Source organism: Mesocricetus auratus, unplaced genomic scaffold, assembly GCF_017639785.1.
Source record: "Mesocricetus auratus isolate SY011 unplaced genomic scaffold, BCM_Maur_2.0 Super-Scaffold_100014, whole genome shotgun sequence".
Lineage (NCBI taxonomy): Eukaryota > Metazoa > Chordata > Mammalia > Rodentia > Cricetidae > Mesocricetus > Mesocricetus auratus.
In genome coordinates, this window is record NW_024429197.1 from 16,170,509 (window position 1) to 16,190,772 (window position 20,264).

The 20,264-nt window shown below is 36.3% G+C and overlaps 1 protein-coding gene across 5 annotated transcripts in view; it reads left to right on the forward strand.

Moving 5' to 3' along the window:
* Window positions 1-20,264, forward strand: part of Zmym4 (zinc finger MYM-type containing 4) — a 119,293-nt gene that overhangs the window by 74,896 nt on the left and 24,133 nt on the right. For 4 of the 5 annotated variants that reach the window (XM_040756612.1, XM_040756611.1, XM_040756615.1 and 1 more), the window contains 14 exons: window positions 1,848-1,998; window positions 2,447-2,562; window positions 2,881-3,156; window positions 3,612-3,762; window positions 4,815-4,987; window positions 6,226-6,376; window positions 8,071-8,211; window positions 8,539-8,576; window positions 9,586-9,730; window positions 11,788-11,906; window positions 13,705-13,876; window positions 17,050-17,103; window positions 17,841-18,020; window positions 18,395-18,489. In XM_040756612.1, coding sequence (XP_040612546.1) covers window positions 1,848-1,998; window positions 2,447-2,562; window positions 2,881-3,156; window positions 3,612-3,762; window positions 4,815-4,987; window positions 6,226-6,376; window positions 8,071-8,211; window positions 8,539-8,576; window positions 9,586-9,730; window positions 11,788-11,906; window positions 13,705-13,876; window positions 17,050-17,103; window positions 17,841-18,020; window positions 18,395-18,489 — 1,962 coding nt within the window. The remainder of the gene's footprint in view (window positions 1-1,847; window positions 1,999-2,446; window positions 2,563-2,880; window positions 3,157-3,611; window positions 3,763-4,814; window positions 4,988-6,225; window positions 6,377-8,070; window positions 8,212-8,538; window positions 8,577-9,585; window positions 9,731-11,787; window positions 11,907-13,704; window positions 13,877-17,049; window positions 17,104-17,840; window positions 18,021-18,394; window positions 18,490-20,264) is intronic. The other variant, XM_040756614.1, reaches the window with a different exon arrangement.

A 20,264-nucleotide genomic window follows, 5' to 3' on the forward strand; every position in this document is an offset into this window, starting at 1 on the left:
GCCCGGGGAAGTGTAATTTTGCTTTGTTTTGGAGTTATGCTTTCACTGTGTAACACTGGGTGGCCTGGTATTCGCTGTATAAATTCAGCTTTGAATTATTTTTAAAATTATAGACAATTTCACTTTAAATCTAATGTATAATTGTTGAAAGGGTTAAGCTTTATTATATAATATATATGCATGTTTTTCTCACGAATGAAAAAATTTAATATTTTCAAAAGGCTGTTCTTTTCCTGATCCTGTGTTAGGCACTAAAAGTTGAGTCATACTTTGTAAAGGAGAAATGGAATAAAGTGTCTTACTTTTAGAGTGAATTTAAAATTTTACTTTTGGAAGTACCTACTTCTCAGCTATTGAAACATGCCAGGTTAGGGACAGGAATTTAGTATTCCTCACCACCTGCTCTTCCAAAAAAAATACAATGGCCAGGTGTGGTGGTACACTTTTAGTCTTCAGTACTTGGGAGTTAGAGGAAGACAGATCTGAGTTTGAGGCCAGTTTGGTTTACATAGTTTCAAGCCATTTGGAGCTGCATAGTGAGACTGTTTTCAAAGCAAAAACACAAACATCCTTCTAACAACAACAACAAGAACTCTTAGTCATAGAATTTTAATATGATAGTTAAGACCAATCCAATGTGTTCATGTACAATTTTATACCCGGAAAACACTTAGGCTTAGGAAACATGGATTCTAGGTTGTTGTGGGTTTTTTTGTTTGTGTTTGTTTGTTTTTTACCTGTTAATGGCTATGAAAACTAGAGTGTGTTCAGGATTATGTAAAGTAAGAGCACAAACACTAATACTGAGCCTGGCATGTTATAGATGGTTATTGCTGCCACTTTCCTTTGTTCTTTAATTTATTCACACAAACATTGAATCCAATTCCTTATTTGTGGAAGACATGTTTCTGACATATAAATAAGTGAGTAGATAAAGATGTTGTGATGGAAGTGTTATGAGGTACTGTGTACAACAAAGAAAGCGTAGTTGATTGAACCAGGTGTGTCAGCAAAAGTTTTACAAAGATGAATTTTCACTCAGCTCTTTCAAATTGTTTGTGTTTGCAGTTTTGATCTGGCAATTAGATGTTCCTAATCAGGTGTAATATACAATCATTTTAGTAGCAAGTTTGCAATTTGTCATAGGAAGGGAAAGAGGTGTTAAAGTCTCTTAGTTATTGCTTGAACAGTGTTCTCTTAAGTGTGTGACGGGGTAATAGTATTGACTTATTATCTGTGGACTACTCTGTCACTGATTACAAGATGTGCTCCCATCTTGCTGCTTACAGTAGGCATTGTTATTTGATGGAGAAGATTTTCATTGAGTGTTCTAGTAAGTTTATTGATTTCCTTATGTGAAAACTTCATTGTTTTAAATAGTACCTTTTGTAGGAAGTGTTTTACCTTTTTCAGCTAATATAAAAGAGGCATTGTATTAATACATAAAACACCTTTTTAAAAGTAATGCTAATCATCAATTATCAGACCTTAAATTAATTGCTAGGTTGTGACCAACACTTTTATAATGAAATATAGTAGAGATATGAAAGTATAATGTATGTTTCCATGATGTGTGTTGCTCTGTGAAACACCTTCTGCTTTTGTATGCATACATATGTAATATACAAACTCAGAATTTTAGAGTAACATATGATGATCGTTTGAAAACTAGTGATTTAAAATACTTCATGAGTAAGGGGGAAAATGCACCATGCAGGGTCCCGGGATTGATTCCTAACACCACACATAAAAAGTAATAATATTTCAACAGAATTAAGTTTAAACATTTCAAAGAATTATGCTTTATGAATTTAGTAAAAATGAATGTTGTTTTATTCTGTTACTAGAAATCAGCCAAAATAACACCATGTGCGCTTTGCAAATCATTGAGATCCTCAGCAGAAATGATTGAGAATACCAATAGCTTGGGGAAGACAGAACTTTTCTGTTCTGTTAATTGCTTATCTGCTTACAGAGTTAAAATGGTTACTTCTGCAGGTAATACTGCTTTCATAAACTATAAAATGTAATAGTTGGAAAATTAGTTACTACTTTTTTTGCTGGCCCAAATTTTTGTCTAAATTTAGTTAATTTTTAGGGCAAATATTTCACATTTTTATTGTAAAATATTACATGTTACCTTATTTACTTGCTTACCTATTTATGAATCCCCCTTACTTAATAGATTACAGATACCCTCTTTAATGTATCTTCTTTATCCACATCCTATATATTTCAAGATCCATTTATTTTATAATATCAGGGTAGATTATGACTATTTAAAAACTTAAAATTTTAAATGTTCAGTTAGTTTTTGAAAGATGTGGCATGATTGAGGTTAGCTTCAGTTCCTGTAGCTTAACCTGAAAATTGAATTTTTGTCTATAATACTTAATTCCTCATAGGTTCATGTGTGACTCATTAGCTTTTACTTTCATTTGCTAAGGTGTACAAGTTCAGTGTAACAGTTGTAAAACCTCAGCAATCCCTCAGTATCATCTAGCCATGTCAGATGGAAGTATACGCAACTTCTGCAGCTACAGTTGTGTGGTAGCTTTCCAGGTAGGACTTCGGGAATCTTCCTCTTCTTCAGTCAGTGCGTCATCTTCTATAGTCATGCAAACATACTGTACCAGCCTGTAAAGTCACATAACTGTCCTCCATAACATTAAATGATACTATTGGGAGAATCGTAGTTTTGAAGATTATTGAACTGTTTTTCTACGTGAGACTTGCCCCATTCACTTTTAAGGTGTTCAAAGACAAGGAATCTAGCTTGTTGCATTACTAGAACCTTGGTTGGCATACATAGGGGTAATAATTTCCTGCTTTTTGAACAAATGGTTAAATAGGCCCATTCATATTGTCTTACTTTTTCAGAATTTGTTCAACAAATCAACTGGAATGAATTCTTCAGTAGTGCCCTTGTCTCAGGGCCAAGTAATTGTGAGCATCCCCACAAGTTCAGCAGTGTCGGCAGGTGGAGGGAATACCCCTGCTGTATCCCCCACCTCCATCAGCAGCTCTGCTGCAGCTGGCCTCCAGCGGCTGGCTGCCCAGTCCCAGCATGTTGGGTTTGCACGAAGTGTGGTGAAGCTGAGGTGTCAGCACTGTAATCGTCTTTTTGCCACAAAACCAGAGCTTCTTGACTACAAGGTAGGTGTGGCCTCAGAGCTGTTGTGGCTGCTTGTGCACAAAGGATGCTAAAGTGGGAGGAGTTTTAAATCAACTGTGGCTACCCACTGAGAACGTCTTTTTACAAAATACAAAGGAAATAAAACAGCAAAGTATACATTCATGATAATAAGAGTTTGAGTATAAATGGTTCTATCTGTAAATGTATTTTTACTTTTTACTTTTCTGTCTCAAATTGCACTTTTTTTCCTTTTTCTTTGAGATGGGCCTACTATGTAGCTCTGGCTGGCCTTGAACTCAGTATGTAGTCTGACTATAAACTTATAGAGATCTGTCTGTCTATGCCTACTAAGTGCTGGGATTACAGACATGTGCCACATGAACAACTGTATATCCTGTATTTTTTAAATAAAATGAGTGGAAATTTCCATAACATAAACCAAATGTCTAATTACTACTCAATGTTTTTTTGACAGGGTAAAATGTTCCAGTTCTGTGGCAAGAATTGTTCTGATGAATATAAGAAAATCAATAATGTAATGGCGATGTGTGAATATTGTAAAATTGAGAAAATTATAAAGGAGACTGTGCGGTTCTCAGGTTCTGACAAGTCATTTTGTAGCGAAGGTAAAAAGACAAAAAGGGATCTTACTTTTGAGTGTAGTGGTTATTTCTAAAGTAGTTGTTTAAGGATTACTATGCCAATTTATTTTATCCTTTGTCCGTATACCATCTTTTGATTTATGGACAGATAATTTGCTTTTTTTGTATAGTTCTTATTTTATTTTATTTTATTTTATTTTATTTTATTTTATTTTACGAGACAGGGTTTCTCAGTATTGCTTTGGAGGCTGTTGGTCCAGCCTGGTCTCGAACTCACAGAGATCTGCCTGCCTCTGCCTCCCGAGTGCTGGGATTAAAGGTGTGCGCCACCACCGCCCGGCTATAGTTCTTAATTTTATGTAGATATTAAAATGAAGTGAAAGAGCCTCATGGTGACACAATATATTTAGCCTTATTAGCTTGATAGAGAACTCAAAGTCATTTAGGTCTTATACTCATTTCAAGTTGGAAGTTGGTTTTTTATTTGGTTGTTTGTTTTTGTTTTTTGAGACAGGGTTTCTCTGTGTAGCTTTGGAGCCTGTCCTAGAACTTGCTCAGTAGGCCAGGCTGACCTCGAACTCACAGAGATCCACCTGCCTCTACCTCCTGAATGCTGGGATTAAAGGCTTAAGCCACTGCCATCTGGCAGAATTCTTTATGTTATAATGACATCCTAAGTTTGTGTTCCTGAATATAAACAATCTGAATAGTGATATCAAAATGATGTTAAATTGTTTTCTTTATTTAGATAATATGTATGTGGAAAAATGTTTTGATTGACTCTAAAATGACAGTTTTATCCTTCTTGTATAACACAAAATAATTACATTTCACATTACAACTTAACTATAAACCTAGTATATTTTCACATTTCAAATAAAATGAAAGCTTTATGAAATGAAACTTACTATACATGGCACATATTTCAGTCAACATAAGCTAGTTTTGATCCTATAATTGATTTCTAGACCTGCCAGTTGGTTCGGTTCAAGTGTGAAAACAGTGCTCTTCTAACTTTAGAATGTAAGTAATTATTATTCATCCCATTATTAATTTTATCTTTCCTGCTTTCTTAGGTTGCAAGTTGCTTTATAAACATGACTTGGGGAAACGCTGGGGAAGCCACTGCAAAATGTGCAGTTATTGTTTACAGACATCTCCCAAATTGATACAGAATAATTTGGGTGGAAAGGTGGAAGACTTCTGTTGTGAAGAATGCATGTCTAAGTATACAGTTTTGTTTTATCAGGTAAACAAATACCACTCACATTCTTGGTTTGGGATAGTTAGCATTAACTTTTCTTAATTTTATGTACAAAGAATAATAACTTGGTTATTATTTTTTTTAGCTTTTTAAAAAAAGATTTATTTATTTATTATGAATATAACATTCTGCCTCCATTTATGTCTGCACGCCAGAAGAGGGCACCAGATTCTCACTATGGATGGTTTTGAGCCACCATGTGGTTGCTGGGAATTGAACTCGGACCTCTGGAAGAGCAGTCTTAACTGCTCTTAACCTCTGAGCCATCTCTCCAGCCCAATAACTTGGTTATTTAAAAAGTATTTTGTTTCTTTGCAATTAGTACAACATGTGAGGGGCTTCAGTCTTACTCCTTTTGTTTTTAACTTTCTGTAGCAGATACAGCTGACTTATGGCATTAAAATACTTGTTAATTAATTTTACTCATTTATCGTTTAAATAAATGAATTTGTCTTTTGAATTGTGAAGAATCAAATCCTTATTTAAAATGATTTTTTAAACAATCCTTGTTTTTATTCATTTTTATTTTTCTTACATTTATTTATTTTGTGTACATGAATGTGTATGTGTGTGTGTCGGTATGCATGTTGTACACATGTATGGAAGAAGATCAGATGAGAACTTGTGGGAGTTCATACTTTTTCCACCATGTGAATCCTGAAGATTGAACTCAGGTTATCAGGTGTGGCAGTAAGTGACTTTACCTACTGAGCCAACTTGTAGTACTAAAACTTTGTTTTTAAATTGTTACTTATTTGGCGGTCTCTAATAATAATATGAGTTGTTTTTTTTAAGTGATTTTTTAAAATAGTGTCATTGATGTAATGATTCAGTGGATAAAATAATTGCTGTATGAGTGTGAGGACTGGAGTTTGGATCCCAGCACTGACATAAAGGCCCACATGTAATTCCAGTGCTTGGATGCAGAGCCCCCCAATGCAAAACAGATAGCTAGAGTACTGCAGTCCATGAGCTCTGTATGTTTTTATTTTATGTGTATAAGTGTTTGCCTGCATGCATGTTTGTGCACCATGTGTGCCAGGTGCCTTCAGAGTCCTGAGGAGGGCATCAAATTTCCTGGAATGAGATGGTTATGAGCCACCATGTGGTGGCTGGGAATTGAACCTAGGTTCTCTGGAAGATCAGCTAAGTGCTGCTAACAGCTGAGCCATCTCTCTAACCTCTGATAATTGTTTTTCTTTGCTCTCTTCAATTTGTTTCAGATGGCCAAATGTGATGGTTGCAAGAGACAGGGTAAACTCAGTGAGTCATTGAAATGGCGAGGAGAAATAAAACACTTTTGTAACCTGCTTTGTATCTTGATGTTCTGTCATCAGCAAACTGTATGTGATCCACCTTTACAAAACAATTCAGGTAAAATGTAAAGAGGAATAAAGAGATTTTTTTTTTCTTTTTTTGGTTTTACGAGACAGGGTTTCTCTGTATTGTTTTGGAGGCTGTCGGTCCAGCCTGGCCTCGAACTCACAGAGATCCGCCTGCCTCTGCCTCCCTAGTGCTGGGATTAAAGGCTTGTGCCACCACCGCCCGGCTATAAAATGAATTTTTATCAGTGCAAGGAGCTAACTACTTTTTTTTGTACAGATTAGAATATATAAATTGTCAGTAATTTTATCAAATACAAATCTTACTGAGTTTGAATACCATTAATAAGCTGGTCAAGATAGCCTTTAATCCTAGCACTCAGGAGACAGGCAGGTAGAGCTGTGTGAGTTCAAGGCCAGCGTATTCCACATAGCAAGTTCCATGACAGCCAGGGCTACATAAGAGAGGCCCTGTCTCAAAACAACAACAGCAACACGTGCAACAACAAAATTGAACAAACACCTTTAACATTGACATTAAATCGTTTTATAGAATACCTAAAAGTCAGGGAATTGAATTTTGTTATAGCTTTTTCTCAGAATACTGACTCAATCATATGTTTTCTGGAAAAAGTATAACATTTACTGCTTTTTAATTCTGTGTACACCTTGGCCTCCATAATGAAAGATTACAAATTGCTTGTAGTGAAAGAAATGAAGACTAAATCACGTGGCCCTTTAAGTTTACCATGAATAGTCAGGCTTGGTGGTACGTACCGCTAGCCTTACTAAGTCAGGTGATGAAGAAAGATAGCATGAGTTACATAGTGAGTTTGAGGCAAGCCTGGGTTACATAATGAGACCTGTGTCAGTCAACAACCAACATACTCATGATATAGAATTTTAGAAGCTTCATGGTCACGAGTCCACGTTTAGTACCCTTGTGAGGAGAAGCAAGGGCCTACTTTAGAAATTCATTCATTCATTCATTTTGGGTTTTTGAGACAGGGTTTCTCTGTATTGCTTTGGAGCCTGTTCTGGAATTCAGTTGGTAGACCTGGCTGGCCTTGAACTCACAGAGATCTGCCTACCTGCCTCTCGTGCTGGATTAAAGGCGTGCACCACCAATGCCCGGCTTACTTTAGAAGTTTCTTACAAAGTCCTTTACATATAAAGGTAAAAACATTTTTGTCTTAAGTTCTCATTAAATCTACTTTGTAATTGTCATAGTTTGGAATAATGACTTTGGGCATTTTTGTGGCTTTAAGTGTGACTGATACATTTTTATACAAAAGTAAAGTCAATGAGAAACTTTTGAGTTTCTCTAATCAAAAACTAGCAAACAAGCTTGGTGGTGGTGGTACATGCCTTTTATCCCAACAGTAAGACAGAGGCAGGCAGATCTCTGAATTCGAGGACAGCCTGATCTCTACAGAGTGAGTTCCAGGACAGGTTCCAAAGCAATACAGAGAAACCCTGTCTCTAACAACAACAACAACAACAAAATCAGAAAAACAACAGCAACAAAAATCTAGCAAACCAAAAAGTCCAGTAATTAAGAGAAGACACTATACTTGACATTAGCCAAAAGGCCTATAAATGATGAAAGGAAAAACCTAGTTATTCTTAAAATTCCTCTGCTTCATAGCAGCTTAGTCACTCCCAGAAGTGTGGTCTCCTTTGAACTGTTGATTTCTATAAAATATTAGTCACATGAACTCTCTTCTTTATTTCTCTGTTAACCAGCAAGCATTTCCATGGTTCAAACTACATCTGCAGGGCCTCCATCACTCAGAAAAGATTCAACTCCAGTTATTGCTAATGTGGTATCTTTGGCAAGTGCTCCTGCTGCTCAGCCCACAGCAAATGCCAACAGTGTCTTACAAGGTATAGCTTGGTTTGAACTGGCTTCTTTCTTTCTTTTTTTTTAAACCATTTGAGTTAAATACTGTATATAACTCTTGGCAGCTTGCTGCACCACTAGGGTCCAAAGTAGTGTTTCCTCAAGTTCCACATCTTTTTCTTGTTTTGTATTGTTGCTAGCAGAAAATCGAACTATTGCTTGCTTTTACTGTATTGAGTGTAAAGTTATACATGATCATGTCTAGTGTTATACATGATCATCACTAGTGCTTTTGGACTGATAACTGCCTTTAATACTAATGTTCAAATAATTTTAAAAAATCCTAAATTTATATTTTAATTTCTATTAAGGTGCAGTTCCAACAGTAACAGCGAAAATCATTGGGGATGTAAGTTATTTCATTGATGTTATTGTATTTTTCATGTATGTGCATTACATAAATGTCTGAGCTAATTACTTTATTGAGGAAAGGAATTGTTGGTAAATAGAATTTCTGTTATCTAATCAGGTCTTTCATATACCTTTATTTGAATGATTGGTAGTTACCTATATGTAATTAATTACTGAAGGCTTTTTAAAATTATGCATAATTAAAGTAAAAATACAGAGGTTAGTCATTCAGTATTACAGATTGTTTTGATGATTGTTAGCATTCTTACTTAGGTCTCCCCACTCCCATTTCATGCTGATAATAATTGTATACAATTTCCTTTTTTTTTCACTCAATGGTGTTTACATTGTCCTTTACGAAAATAATGAACAAAACTCATGACTGGAACAGTGGTATTTCTTGAAAATGTTCGGAGCCTCTGGGTTAATTTTCATGTTTGAGTTACGTTTTAATTTTTTTTTGTGGCAAACTATGTGCCTGAATTACAGTTACAGAATGATCACAAGTGATTCCTTCAATCTTTGTTACCTCCTCTAAGAGTGCCTCTAACTCAGTCAGGAAGTGACATCTCTCCTTTAAAACTCCCCATTGTACCAGTTATCAGTGTTTTACTGTAAGAGCGTCAATTTTTTTTGATAAGCAAATGTAGTAAGTATGTTGAGTCAGTTGGTGGTTATTAAAATATTCTTTGATTACTGTTACTACTTCAGGCATAAAATATATCTGGATTATTTAGTAGCATATTTACATGTTGCTTCTTCTATGTATTTCCAGTGATAAGTATTTTAAAGTTAAAATTATCTTAATTACTGAAAACATTTTGAAATTGTTTGGTTTCTGATTCTCTCTCTCTCTCTCTCTCTCTCTCTCTCTCTCTCTCTCTCTCTCTCTCTCTCTCTCTCTCTCTCTCTCTCTCTCTCTCTTTCTCTCCTCCCTCCCTCCCTCCCTCCGTCCCTCCCTCCGTCCCTCCCTCCCTCCCTCCCTCCCTCCCTCCCTCCCTCCCTAGGCAAGTACTCAAACAGATACCCTCAAACTTCCACCTTCCCAACCCCCAAGGCTTTTGAAGAACAAAGCTTTATTGTGCAAACCCATCACACAGACGAAAGCCACTTCATGTAAACCACATACTCAAAACAAAGAATGCCAGACAGGTATGTTCCTTGGGATTTTTTCTTTTTTCTTTCCTTTTTTTTTTTTTTTAAGATAAGAGAGCATTGGTTTACTCTGAGTATACACTATTTCCTAGATAAGTTGCCTTTATGCATTGCCCAGTATAGTTTGTAAGATATTTCTCTTGATGCATTCATGCAGGCAGAACATTTGTATATATAATAAATAAACCTTAAAAAAAGAAACAAAAAGCCAGTTCTAAAGAACCTTCTACTTTCCATAAAGGCTATACTAATTTATAGTGCCCACCAAGAGTGTTATCCCCCTTTCTCTGCGCTCACCAGGATTTTTTCTTCTTTTTGATAGTAGTCATTTTCACTGGGATGAAGTGGTATTTTATTTTATTTTATTTATTTATTTATTGTTTGGTTTTTCAAAACAGGATTTCTCTATATAACGGTTACAGCTATCCTACAATTAGCTCTGTAGACCAGACTGGCCTCTTACTCACAGAGATCCACCCGCCTCTTCTTCCTGAGTGCTGGGATTAAAGGTTTGTGCCACCACTGCCCAGCTCATTTTAATTTTTTAAAAGATTAATCTATTTATTATGTATCGAACATCCTGCCTCCATGTATGCCTGCATACCAGAACAGGACTTCACATCTTATTAAGGATGGCTGTGAGCCGCCATGTGGTTGCTGGGAATTGAACTCAGCACCTATGGAAGAGCTGTCAGTGCTCTTAACCTCTGAGCCATCTCTCCATTCCCTCATTTTAATTTTTTAAATGTATTTTTATTTATGTGTTTCTATGTCTTCTTCTCTGTATGAGGCACGAGGTACATGGATAGTGCCCACAGAAACCAGAAGAGGGTATCGGGTGGTTCTCTGGAAGTCAAGTTACAGGTAGTTAGTTATAAGCCACCTGATACAGGTGTTGGGCACTGAACCAGGCAGGTCCTTTGTAAGAGCTGAAAGTGCACTTAACTGCTCAGCTGTCTTTCCAGTCCTGTCATAATTTTGTTAGGCATTTTCCTGTTCATCACTAGTGACAGTGAATATTTTTTCATTTTTATTGGCACATTTTTATTGGTTCTTATAATTAAATAGTCAAGGCAGCTAACTTAAACAGAAAAGGTTTATTTAGCACATAATTTTGTAGGTCACACAGGCTTGTGGACACCGCTCCCTGACCCCTGTGTGAATAATATTGAGATGATCATCTGTGGGAACAAGCAATTTACCAAGAACAGAGACACTACCATCCTATACTCCCTACTAAGGGTGTGATTTCCCAACCCCATTGTCCTAAGGCCTTCCTAAAAGTTCTACCATCCACCAGCAATACCACCTGGACAAAGTCTTTATATGCCAGTTATAACCATATTCAAATATTTGCATTGTCCCCTTATATGTATTCTTTGGAAAGATACCTATTTAGATCATTTGTTATTTGTTATTTTGCTGTTCATTGTTTGAATTTCTCCTGTATTCTAGATCTCAGTCTCTTGTCAAATGTATAGTTTGCAGAATATTTTGGGCATTCTGTAACTTGTCTCTTAGCTCCTGAATTGTTTCTGTATGTAACATTTTGAGTTTAGTGTAGTATCTTTGGCCAATTGTATGTTGTTGCTTCTTTCCTTGGGGTCATACTTTAAAGAAAACCCTTTCCTCAGAACTGTATCCTGAATCATTTCTCCTGTATTTACTGTAATTATTTTGCTTGCCTTGCATGAACATTTCTGATTCATTCTGGACTGATAGTTTTGCATATGATGACAAATAGAGGTATTTTCCTTCTTCTGCATACAAGTATTTAGTGTTCTTAGCATCATTTGTTGAATACATGCCCCTTTTCAAATGTAAATTTTACTTTTTTGTTTGTTCAATTGTTTGGTTTTGGGTTTTGATTTTTTGAGACTGTGTAGCCTTGGCTGTCCTGGAACTTCCTCTGTAGACCAGGCTAGCCTCTTGCCTCTACCTCCCAAGTGCTGGGATTAAAGGTGTGTGCTGCATGGCACAAACTCTCCTCTTTTCAAATGTAATTTCATAAATTGTTTCTAACCTTTTTGTCTCTGTGTGCTCTTTTTCATTAGAAGACACTCCACGTGAGCCACAGGTTATGGTGGTACCAGTCCCTGTGCCAGTGTTTGTTCCCATACCTCTTCATCTTTATACCCAGTATACTCCTGTCCCCTTTGGGATCCCAGTTCCCGTGAGTAATTTATTTTGTATTATACTCATTTATAATTTTATAGCTATGTAATGAAATTATTCACTTGTTGTTAAAATATACCTAATTTTGTTTGACTGCTGTTATATTGCTGTTGTTATTTGTTATGGAGAATGTAGAAGACTTCTTTTACTCATGCCTTGTCTTCTGAAAGAACATTATGTTGTAGCATGGTGGCTCACAGCTGTAATCCCAGGACTTGTGAGGCTGTGAGGGAGGAGGATTGAGGCCAGTTGAAGGTTATCCTGGGCTATAGTATGCTCCAGGGCAATCTTAACTAGAGTCAGGCCTTGCTTCAAAATAATACAAACAAGGCCTGGAGAGAATCAGAGGATCTGGCTTTGATTCCTAGCACCCAAATAGTGGCTCATCCTTTTGTAACTGTAGTTCTAGAGGATCTGCTGCCTTCCTCTGACTTCTATGGGCACCAGACGTGCATGTGGTACACATGCATACATACATACATACATACAATAAATCTGAAAAGCAACAAAAGAAAAAAAGAAAAAGTAGTGAGATCCTCAAATAGAAAAGAAAATTCAGAAACTATGTATGTTTGAATCCTAAAATTTGGGTCAGTAAGGTAGTTGAACTGGTAATGGTGCTTGCTGTCCAATTAAGCAAGCCCGAGGATCTGAATTCAATCCCTGGGACCTGTATAAAGGTGGAAAGATCAAAGTGACTCTATACATTGTTTTTTGACCATGGCACACATATCTAAAGAATGTACTAAATCACAATAATAAGAAAAATAAAATAAAACTTAAAGAGTCCTGAACTATGGCAGAGGTAAAAGAAGATACCTGTCATTATTTCTCACCTTCTATTAAATATTTTTTACATTTGACAGTTTTGAAAATATTAAACAATAAATACAAACAAAACTGAAAAAAAATTTTTTATTTTTATTTTTTGGTGTTTTGAGACAGGGTTCCTCTATGTAACAGTCCTGATGGTCCTGGAACTCACTTGTAGATGAGGCTGGCCTCAAACTCACTGAGATCCACCTGCCTCTGCCTCCCCAGTACTAGGATTAAACGCATGAGCCACCACCACTCGGCACAAAACTGATTTTTATGTTGTGGGATTATTCAGAAATACTTTGTTGAATATCCAGAAAAATACTTACTAGTTTTTGTTTGTTTGTTTCAGTTGTTTTTAGTTTTCAGACAGTGTCACTATGTAGGCCTGACTCGTAGACACACTATGTAGACCAGGCTAGCCTCAAACTCACAGAGATTAAAATCTCTGCTGGATTTTAAGGCATGTGACACCATGCATAACTTTATTGCTAGGTTTTTAGTCTTATAAAAGCGAACTACCAAGAATCATAATTCTCAGCAATGAAAGTATCTTTTTTTCATTATTTTAATACTAACATCATTTCACAGATTCTGACAACAGAGCTATTTCGTAAGAAACCCTCAGGATCTGTACTGATGGCTCAGTCAGTAAATTGCTGCTGTGCAAGCTCCAGTCCCTGAGTTCAATATCCAGCAGTGACATAAAAGCCATACTTAGTTGTACACCTATAATCCCAGTAGTTGAAAATCAGAGACAAGAAAATCCCTGGAGCTTGTTGGCTAGCCATAGCCTGAGTGCCATCTCTATGTTCAGTGGTGAACTTTTCTCATAAAAATAAGATAGTAAAAAATTGAAGAAGATATCTGTTGTGGACTTCTAGCTGGACACACGCATGGGGAAACAAACCATTGGGGGGCGCACGCACACACATACACACACAGCCAGCAGAAGACACCTTCAGTTCTTGTTCTTTCAGATGCCTGTTCCCATGCTTATTCCTTCCTCTATGGATAATGAAGATAAAGCCACTGAGAGTATTGAGGACATTAAAGAGAAGCTTCCCACACATCCATTTGAAGCTGATCTCCTTGAGATGGCAGAAATGATTGTAGAAGATGAAGAGAAGGAGAAGAGTCTATCCCAAGGAGGTTGGTGCAATCTTTAAAGATTTTTGTAAAGCTCATCTATAATTCTACAGTATACATTTATCAGAAGTAATTTTAAATTTCATATTATTTTTATATTTTATCCTTATATCCAAACCTATGTTCTAAGCACATGATTCCTAATCTGTAATCAACAACATGCTATTGTTACTATACTCAAGCACAGGACAGAAATCCTGTTGGCTCAGTTACCTATAGAGAAGCCTCATTCTGTTAATTTGGAATATGGTTGATAATAGAGCGTGTTCATCTTTTGTGCTTATCACAGTCTAAATAGTGTATTGTGTGTTTTCCTGTATTTTGTCTTCAGAACCAGCCTGTGGGGGAGTATTGCTTACTTGACATTCTTCATGTTCAAAGAGAATGTTAGTTTTGTATTGGTTTTATATATATAGCTAAGAAAGGTGGAACCAGAATTTGGCCCACAACTCACAATGAAAGGAACTTTTTGAGCCAGGTGGTGGTAATGCATACCTTTAATCCCAGCACTTGGGAGGCAGAGGTAGGCCGATCTCTGTGAGTTTGAGGACAGTCGGGTCTACAGAGTGAGTTCCAGAACAGGCTCTAAATGTACACATAGAAACCCTGCTTGAAAAATAAAAAAACAAACAAATAAATAAATGTGATTTACTGATCTGTATTCTAGGAAGCTTTCTGACCTCAATTGTACCATCTTAATTTATGGTTCCTGGAAGATGTAGAGAAAATACAATTGTTGAAATGTGATGTGCAAAAGCTTTTTCATATGTTATGTATGAACTGAGAAAGTTCTTGTGTTTTTTTTTTTTGAGCAAAATATTTGTTTTCTTTTATTCACTGGTAGATTTTAACAGCTAGTGAGGCTTTGAGGTTTTTGTTTCTCTTTTGAAGCACAGTCTCAAGTAGTCAATACTAGTCTTGAACTGCTGATCCTTCTATTTCCCAGACCCCCCTACTGCTGGGATTACCATCATAGACTACTGTGTCCAGCTAGCTGGTGGGTTTGGTTTTGCATTATAGGTACTAGAAAAATTTTTGAACAGTATTGCATATGCAGAAACAATGGATATGTTTTCCTGTTGTGTTACTAGCAGCTTTGGTTCTTTTAGAGATTTGTGGGTGTTTTTGGGGGGGGGTAGGAGGAGGTTTGAGAAAGGCTTTTCTTGTGTAGCCTTGGCTGTCCTGGAACTCACTCTGTAGACCACAGATCTTCAACTCAGAGATCTGCCTGCCTCTGCCTCTGAAGTGTTGGGATTAAAGGCATGTCTCACCACCTGTTGATTTGCATTCATTTTAATTATGTGTGAATGTGAATATATATATGTCTTGTGTGTGAGTTGATGCAGTTAAGTGCAATACCTGAGGAGACTAAGAAGATCCCCTGGAGGTGGCATTATAGACATCTGTGAGCTGCCCAATATAGATGCTTGGAACTGAACTCAGGTCATCTACAAGAACTTAATGTGCTTTAATGTACCAATTTTGTAAATAATACATACTGAGTTCAGTGGAAGTTTGTTTATTATTATCAGTATTTCCTGTGTTTTCCTTCTTTAATGTATTATCTTATCATTCTGACTTATTTGCTACAGAATGTCTTAGAATATTAGAATATTTTCCCTTTGCTTGAATAACTTTTAAAAGTTGAGAGCATTCGCCGGGCGTTGGTGGCACACGCCTTTAATCCCAGCACTCGGGAGGCAGAGGCAGGTGGATCTCTGTGAGTTCGAGGCCAGGCTGGACCGACAGCCTCCAAAACAGAGAAACCCTGTCTCGTAAAACCAAAAAAAAAAAAAGTTGAGAGCATTCATAATGATAAACCTTACTTTAAATTGGCCTTTTTTACCCAGGGATTGTAGCTCATAATGATTATTCTAGTGTTACATTACATTTTTTTGTTTTTGTTTTCGAGACAGGGTTTCTATATATAACATTGGAGCCTGTTCTGGAACTAGCTCTTGTAGACCAGGCTGGTCTTGAACTCACAGAGATCTGCCTGCCTCTGCCTCCTGAGTGCTGGGATTAAAGGCATCTGCCACCACCGCCTGGCTTATCTGTCTCTTGAGTGCTGCTATTAAAGGTGTGAACCACCACTGCCTGATCTCTATGGCTAACTGCATGGCTGGCTGCACTCTGATCCTCAGAGAAGCTTTATTTTTTAGATCATAAACAAAATACCACCACATTTTATCACTTGAGTGTGAGCCACTCTGAGTATATAATAGCAAAATCTAGTCTCCAAAAAGGGGTGGAGGTGACTTTTCTATCACATTGCAATTTCCTCGTGTTCTCTGCCTTATGATGGATATTTTTGCTTTTTGTATATTGTTGGGACAGAAAAAGTTGTAGAATGTAAGCTAGCGTGAAAACAAACACTTGCAAATCACTTTATTGTGTAGGTAAAATTGAATGGTTAAGGAATACAGTAAGCAGAAATAAGTTTTGGGAATAATTTCTCTTTGATTTTAATAAAAAAAAAAACAAAAGTCAAAATGTTTTCCTGAATAAGCCGAGAAAGGTGTCCTTTTCTATGTTGAATCTCTGAACTTCATTTCAAATATGCCACTTTTCTTTGAATTGTGTTGGCCTCAGTTTTATGTAGCTAATGTTTATGTAGCAATTATTTCTATTCTCAGTTTGTTGGCCTTTAGAGGCAAATATAAAAGATATTTACGTGGAACAGTTGGTCATTATTTGCTTGTGTGTGTTCAAGTGTGCAATAATGTAAAAGGATTTCAAATGGCAAAAGAATATATAATCAAAAGTAAAATCCCCTTTCACCATAGTGTCTCTTACATTGCTGTCTAGAAGTGTAAACCTAGCTGACAGCTGCTGGGTGGGAATGATGCACACCTTTAATCCCAGCACATGGGAGGCAGAGGCAGGAGGATCTTTGTGAATTCAAGGCCAGCCTGGTCTACAAAGTGAGTTACATGATAACCAGGGCTGTTACACAGAGAAACCCTGTCTTGACTCCCCTCCCCCCCCCCCCCAAAAAAAATCATAGCTTACAGCGTGGGTGATTTAACTTCTTTTATTACGGATTTCCTTATTATGATGAATCAGGCCTTATCTATAGAAGTCTGTTTACCTAGAGGTTTCTATTGTGAGTAATATTTATCAAGAATTCATTTTATCTGAGTTGCAATGTGTTTTGTTTGCTTTTTTTTCTTTAGAGTCTCAAACTTCTGAACAAGAACTCTTTCTAGACACCAAGATATTTGAAAAAGGTTTGTAGTTATAAATATATTTTAGTTTTTAGAAATATTGTGCTCTGCTAACAATAGAAACTTATAAACATTATTATTGGGTTTCATATGTTATAATTTTACCTAAATTATAAGTGGCATCAAATGACTGCCATGTTAATTTGTTAATACAAATAATACATCGTAGTGTTTACCAAGAATAGGAATCCACTTCTGTGAAGCTGTTAAATGAGATGCTTGATTCCTTGTGTGTGTGTGTGTGCGTGTGTGTGCGTGTGTGTGTGTGTGTGTGTGTGTGTGTGTGGCTTTTCATGCATACATGTAACCAATGTGTACAGAGATTAGAAGACATCTTTGGGTATCTTTCCTCAGTCAACATCCACTTGGGGGGGGCAGCTGAGCGACAGTGTTTTCTTACTGGCCTTGAACTATCCAGGTAGGCTGGGCTGGCTAGTCCTAGCTATCCTGGAACTCACAGGCTGCCCTTAAATTCACAGAGATTCACCTGTCTCTGCCTCCTTGGTGGTAGAATTGCATCATGCCATCATGCTTGTCTTTTTTGTTTTCTTAAGCATGGGTTCTGGGGATCAAATTCATATAAAGCAAATACTTTAGTAATGGAGTTGTCTCTCAAGCCACCTGTTACTTTATTCGTTTTGTCTAGGTAATTATCAACCACATTTCAGTTTTTAGTATTTAGGTGCTCTGAAGAGTTTTTAAATATGTCAAGAGAGCACTTTGTTTTTTTTGCCTTTCAGACCAAGGAAGTACATACAGCGGTGATCTTGAATCAGAGGCAGTGTCAACTCCACATAGCTGGGAGGAAGAGCTGAATCATTATGCCTTAAAGTCAAATGCTGTGCAAGAAGCTGATTCAGAAGTGAAACAGTTCTCAAAAGGGGAAACAGAGCAGGATCTGGAGGCAGATTTTCCATCAGGTTTGTGCATGCTAACCTGACTATGGAAGGTCATCTGTAGTCATCTAGTGCAGAAGATTGGCAAGGCTCCAAGTTTGCATTAATTAAGCGATTGTAATATGTTAGGGATTATCTAGGGCACAAGAGTTTCCTGCCTTTATAAATGTGAATATATGCTATAAAGTTCTTATACATCTTTAATTTGATCTTTTGCATCAGGTTTTCTTGATAGTGAACTTTTCATTTATGTGTTAAATCCTTTGTTTCTCTTAAATATATAACTGAAGTTCTTATATCACAAACTAAGAACAGACTCATTATTAACAATTCTTTTTCTGATTTCCCTTTTAGTCTGTGTTAACTATCTCAATTGTGCTTTTTGCTGGTTATCGTAGAATCCTTTGACCCACTTAATAAAGGACAGGGAATCCAGGCTCGTTCTCGAACAAGACGGAGACATAGAGATGGCTTCCCCCAGCCCAGACGAAGAGTAAGCAGAAACTTAATTTTTAGAGTTTGTATTCCTTTGTTTTAGCAGTAGTCATTAGTTCTCTCTGTTTATAAAACTTTATAGCAGCCCAAATCAAGATTTTCATACATTGTTGTATAAACCTAAGTTTTTCTGCCTTTGTTTCTTAGAGTTAAAAAAAATCCATTTATTACATATTTCTTTCAATCAGAACTTTTTCTAGTATTCTTTCTTTCTATGCCTATTATTCTTAGGTTCGGTCTTTTTATTGTGTCCCAGATTGCCTGGATATTTTGTGTTAAGAGTTTGTTGGATTTAACATTTTCTTTGACCAATGAATCTATGTCCTCTTTGTATCTTCATTGCCTGAGATTCTCTCCTCCATTTCCTGTTTATGCTTGCATGCGCAATTCCTACAGATGCAGCCAAGTTCCTTTTTTTAAAATGATTTTTATTATTTTTTAAAATTGTGTTTATCTATGCATATGCAATTGAGTTCAATTTTCCAAAAATCCCCCTGCAGGTAGAGTTGCAGGTGGTTTTGAACTTCCTGATATGGGCATTGGGACCTAAATTTGGGTCTCCTGCAAAAGTAGTGCTTGCTCTCAATCCCTGAGACATCTCTTCAACCTCCTTTACCATTTTTTTTAATGTTTTATTTATTTATTTATTTATTATGTATACAATCTTCAGCATGCCAGTAGAGGGTACCAGATCTCATTCAAGGTGGTTGTGAGCCACCATGTGGTTGCTGGGAATTGAACTCAGGACCTCTGGAAGAACAGTCAGTGCTCTTAACCGCTGAGCCATCTCTCCAGCCCCCCTTTACCATTTTTTAAAATGTAACTTTTCAGTGAGTCTTGAAGTCAAAGATGTGGTGTTGTTTTTCTGTTTTCCTCTTTTTGTTTCAGTTTTATAAGTCTGTTTATGTTCTGTTAGATTTTTTTCATGGGTATTTAAAATTCTCGATTCTATTAAAAGTCATATTAATATGATTACTTACTCATTCATTATTATTGCAGTTATATTAGGTGTGTTTACTTATGTTAATTGTATTAATTGTTGGAATAGGGTCTTACTCTATAGCCCAGGCTCTTTACTAAGATAAGGTCTCATTCCGTAGCCCAGCTGGCCTCAAATTTGTGGTAATCCTTCTAATTCAGCGTTCTAAATGCTGGGTTTACCCAGTCTGCCACCACACTATACTTTAAATCATAGTATTTTAAATTTTTATATAGTATTTAAATTTTTTATAGTATTTAAAATTTTACTTTTGACTTAACAGAAATTTTTGTATATTCACCTTATTTTCCTAAAGCTTCATTCCACTAAATTTCTTGGAATTTTCTACCTTTTATAGTTAAATTATCTGTGAATAAAGGTAGCTTAGCTTTTTCTTCCTAATCTGAATACCTTTGCTTTCTTTTCTTACTGTATTGAACTCACAAACCTTTCTGCATTACTGGGTAGTAGTAGAGAAACCTTGGTTTGTTTTACAGTCTCAGTCTTGCAAAATTGTATTTATTGTTTCTTGTAGGTTTTTTTTTTTTCTGATTTTTCTGCAAATTTTAAACCCTGGTTAGATAGTGGGCTTTTATCAAGTGAATTTTTTTTTCTTTCTAGTGATATAGTATCTGGTTTTTGTTGTTTTGTTTTGTGGTCTCTTAATCTGGTGAAATGTATTGATTTTGTTTAAATGACTTAACTTTTCCCTAACGTATTCTTTTTTTATGCTTTTGGATTAAGTATAACAATGGGTTTTGTTTTTTATGAATTTTAAGTTATTCTCTTGCCTC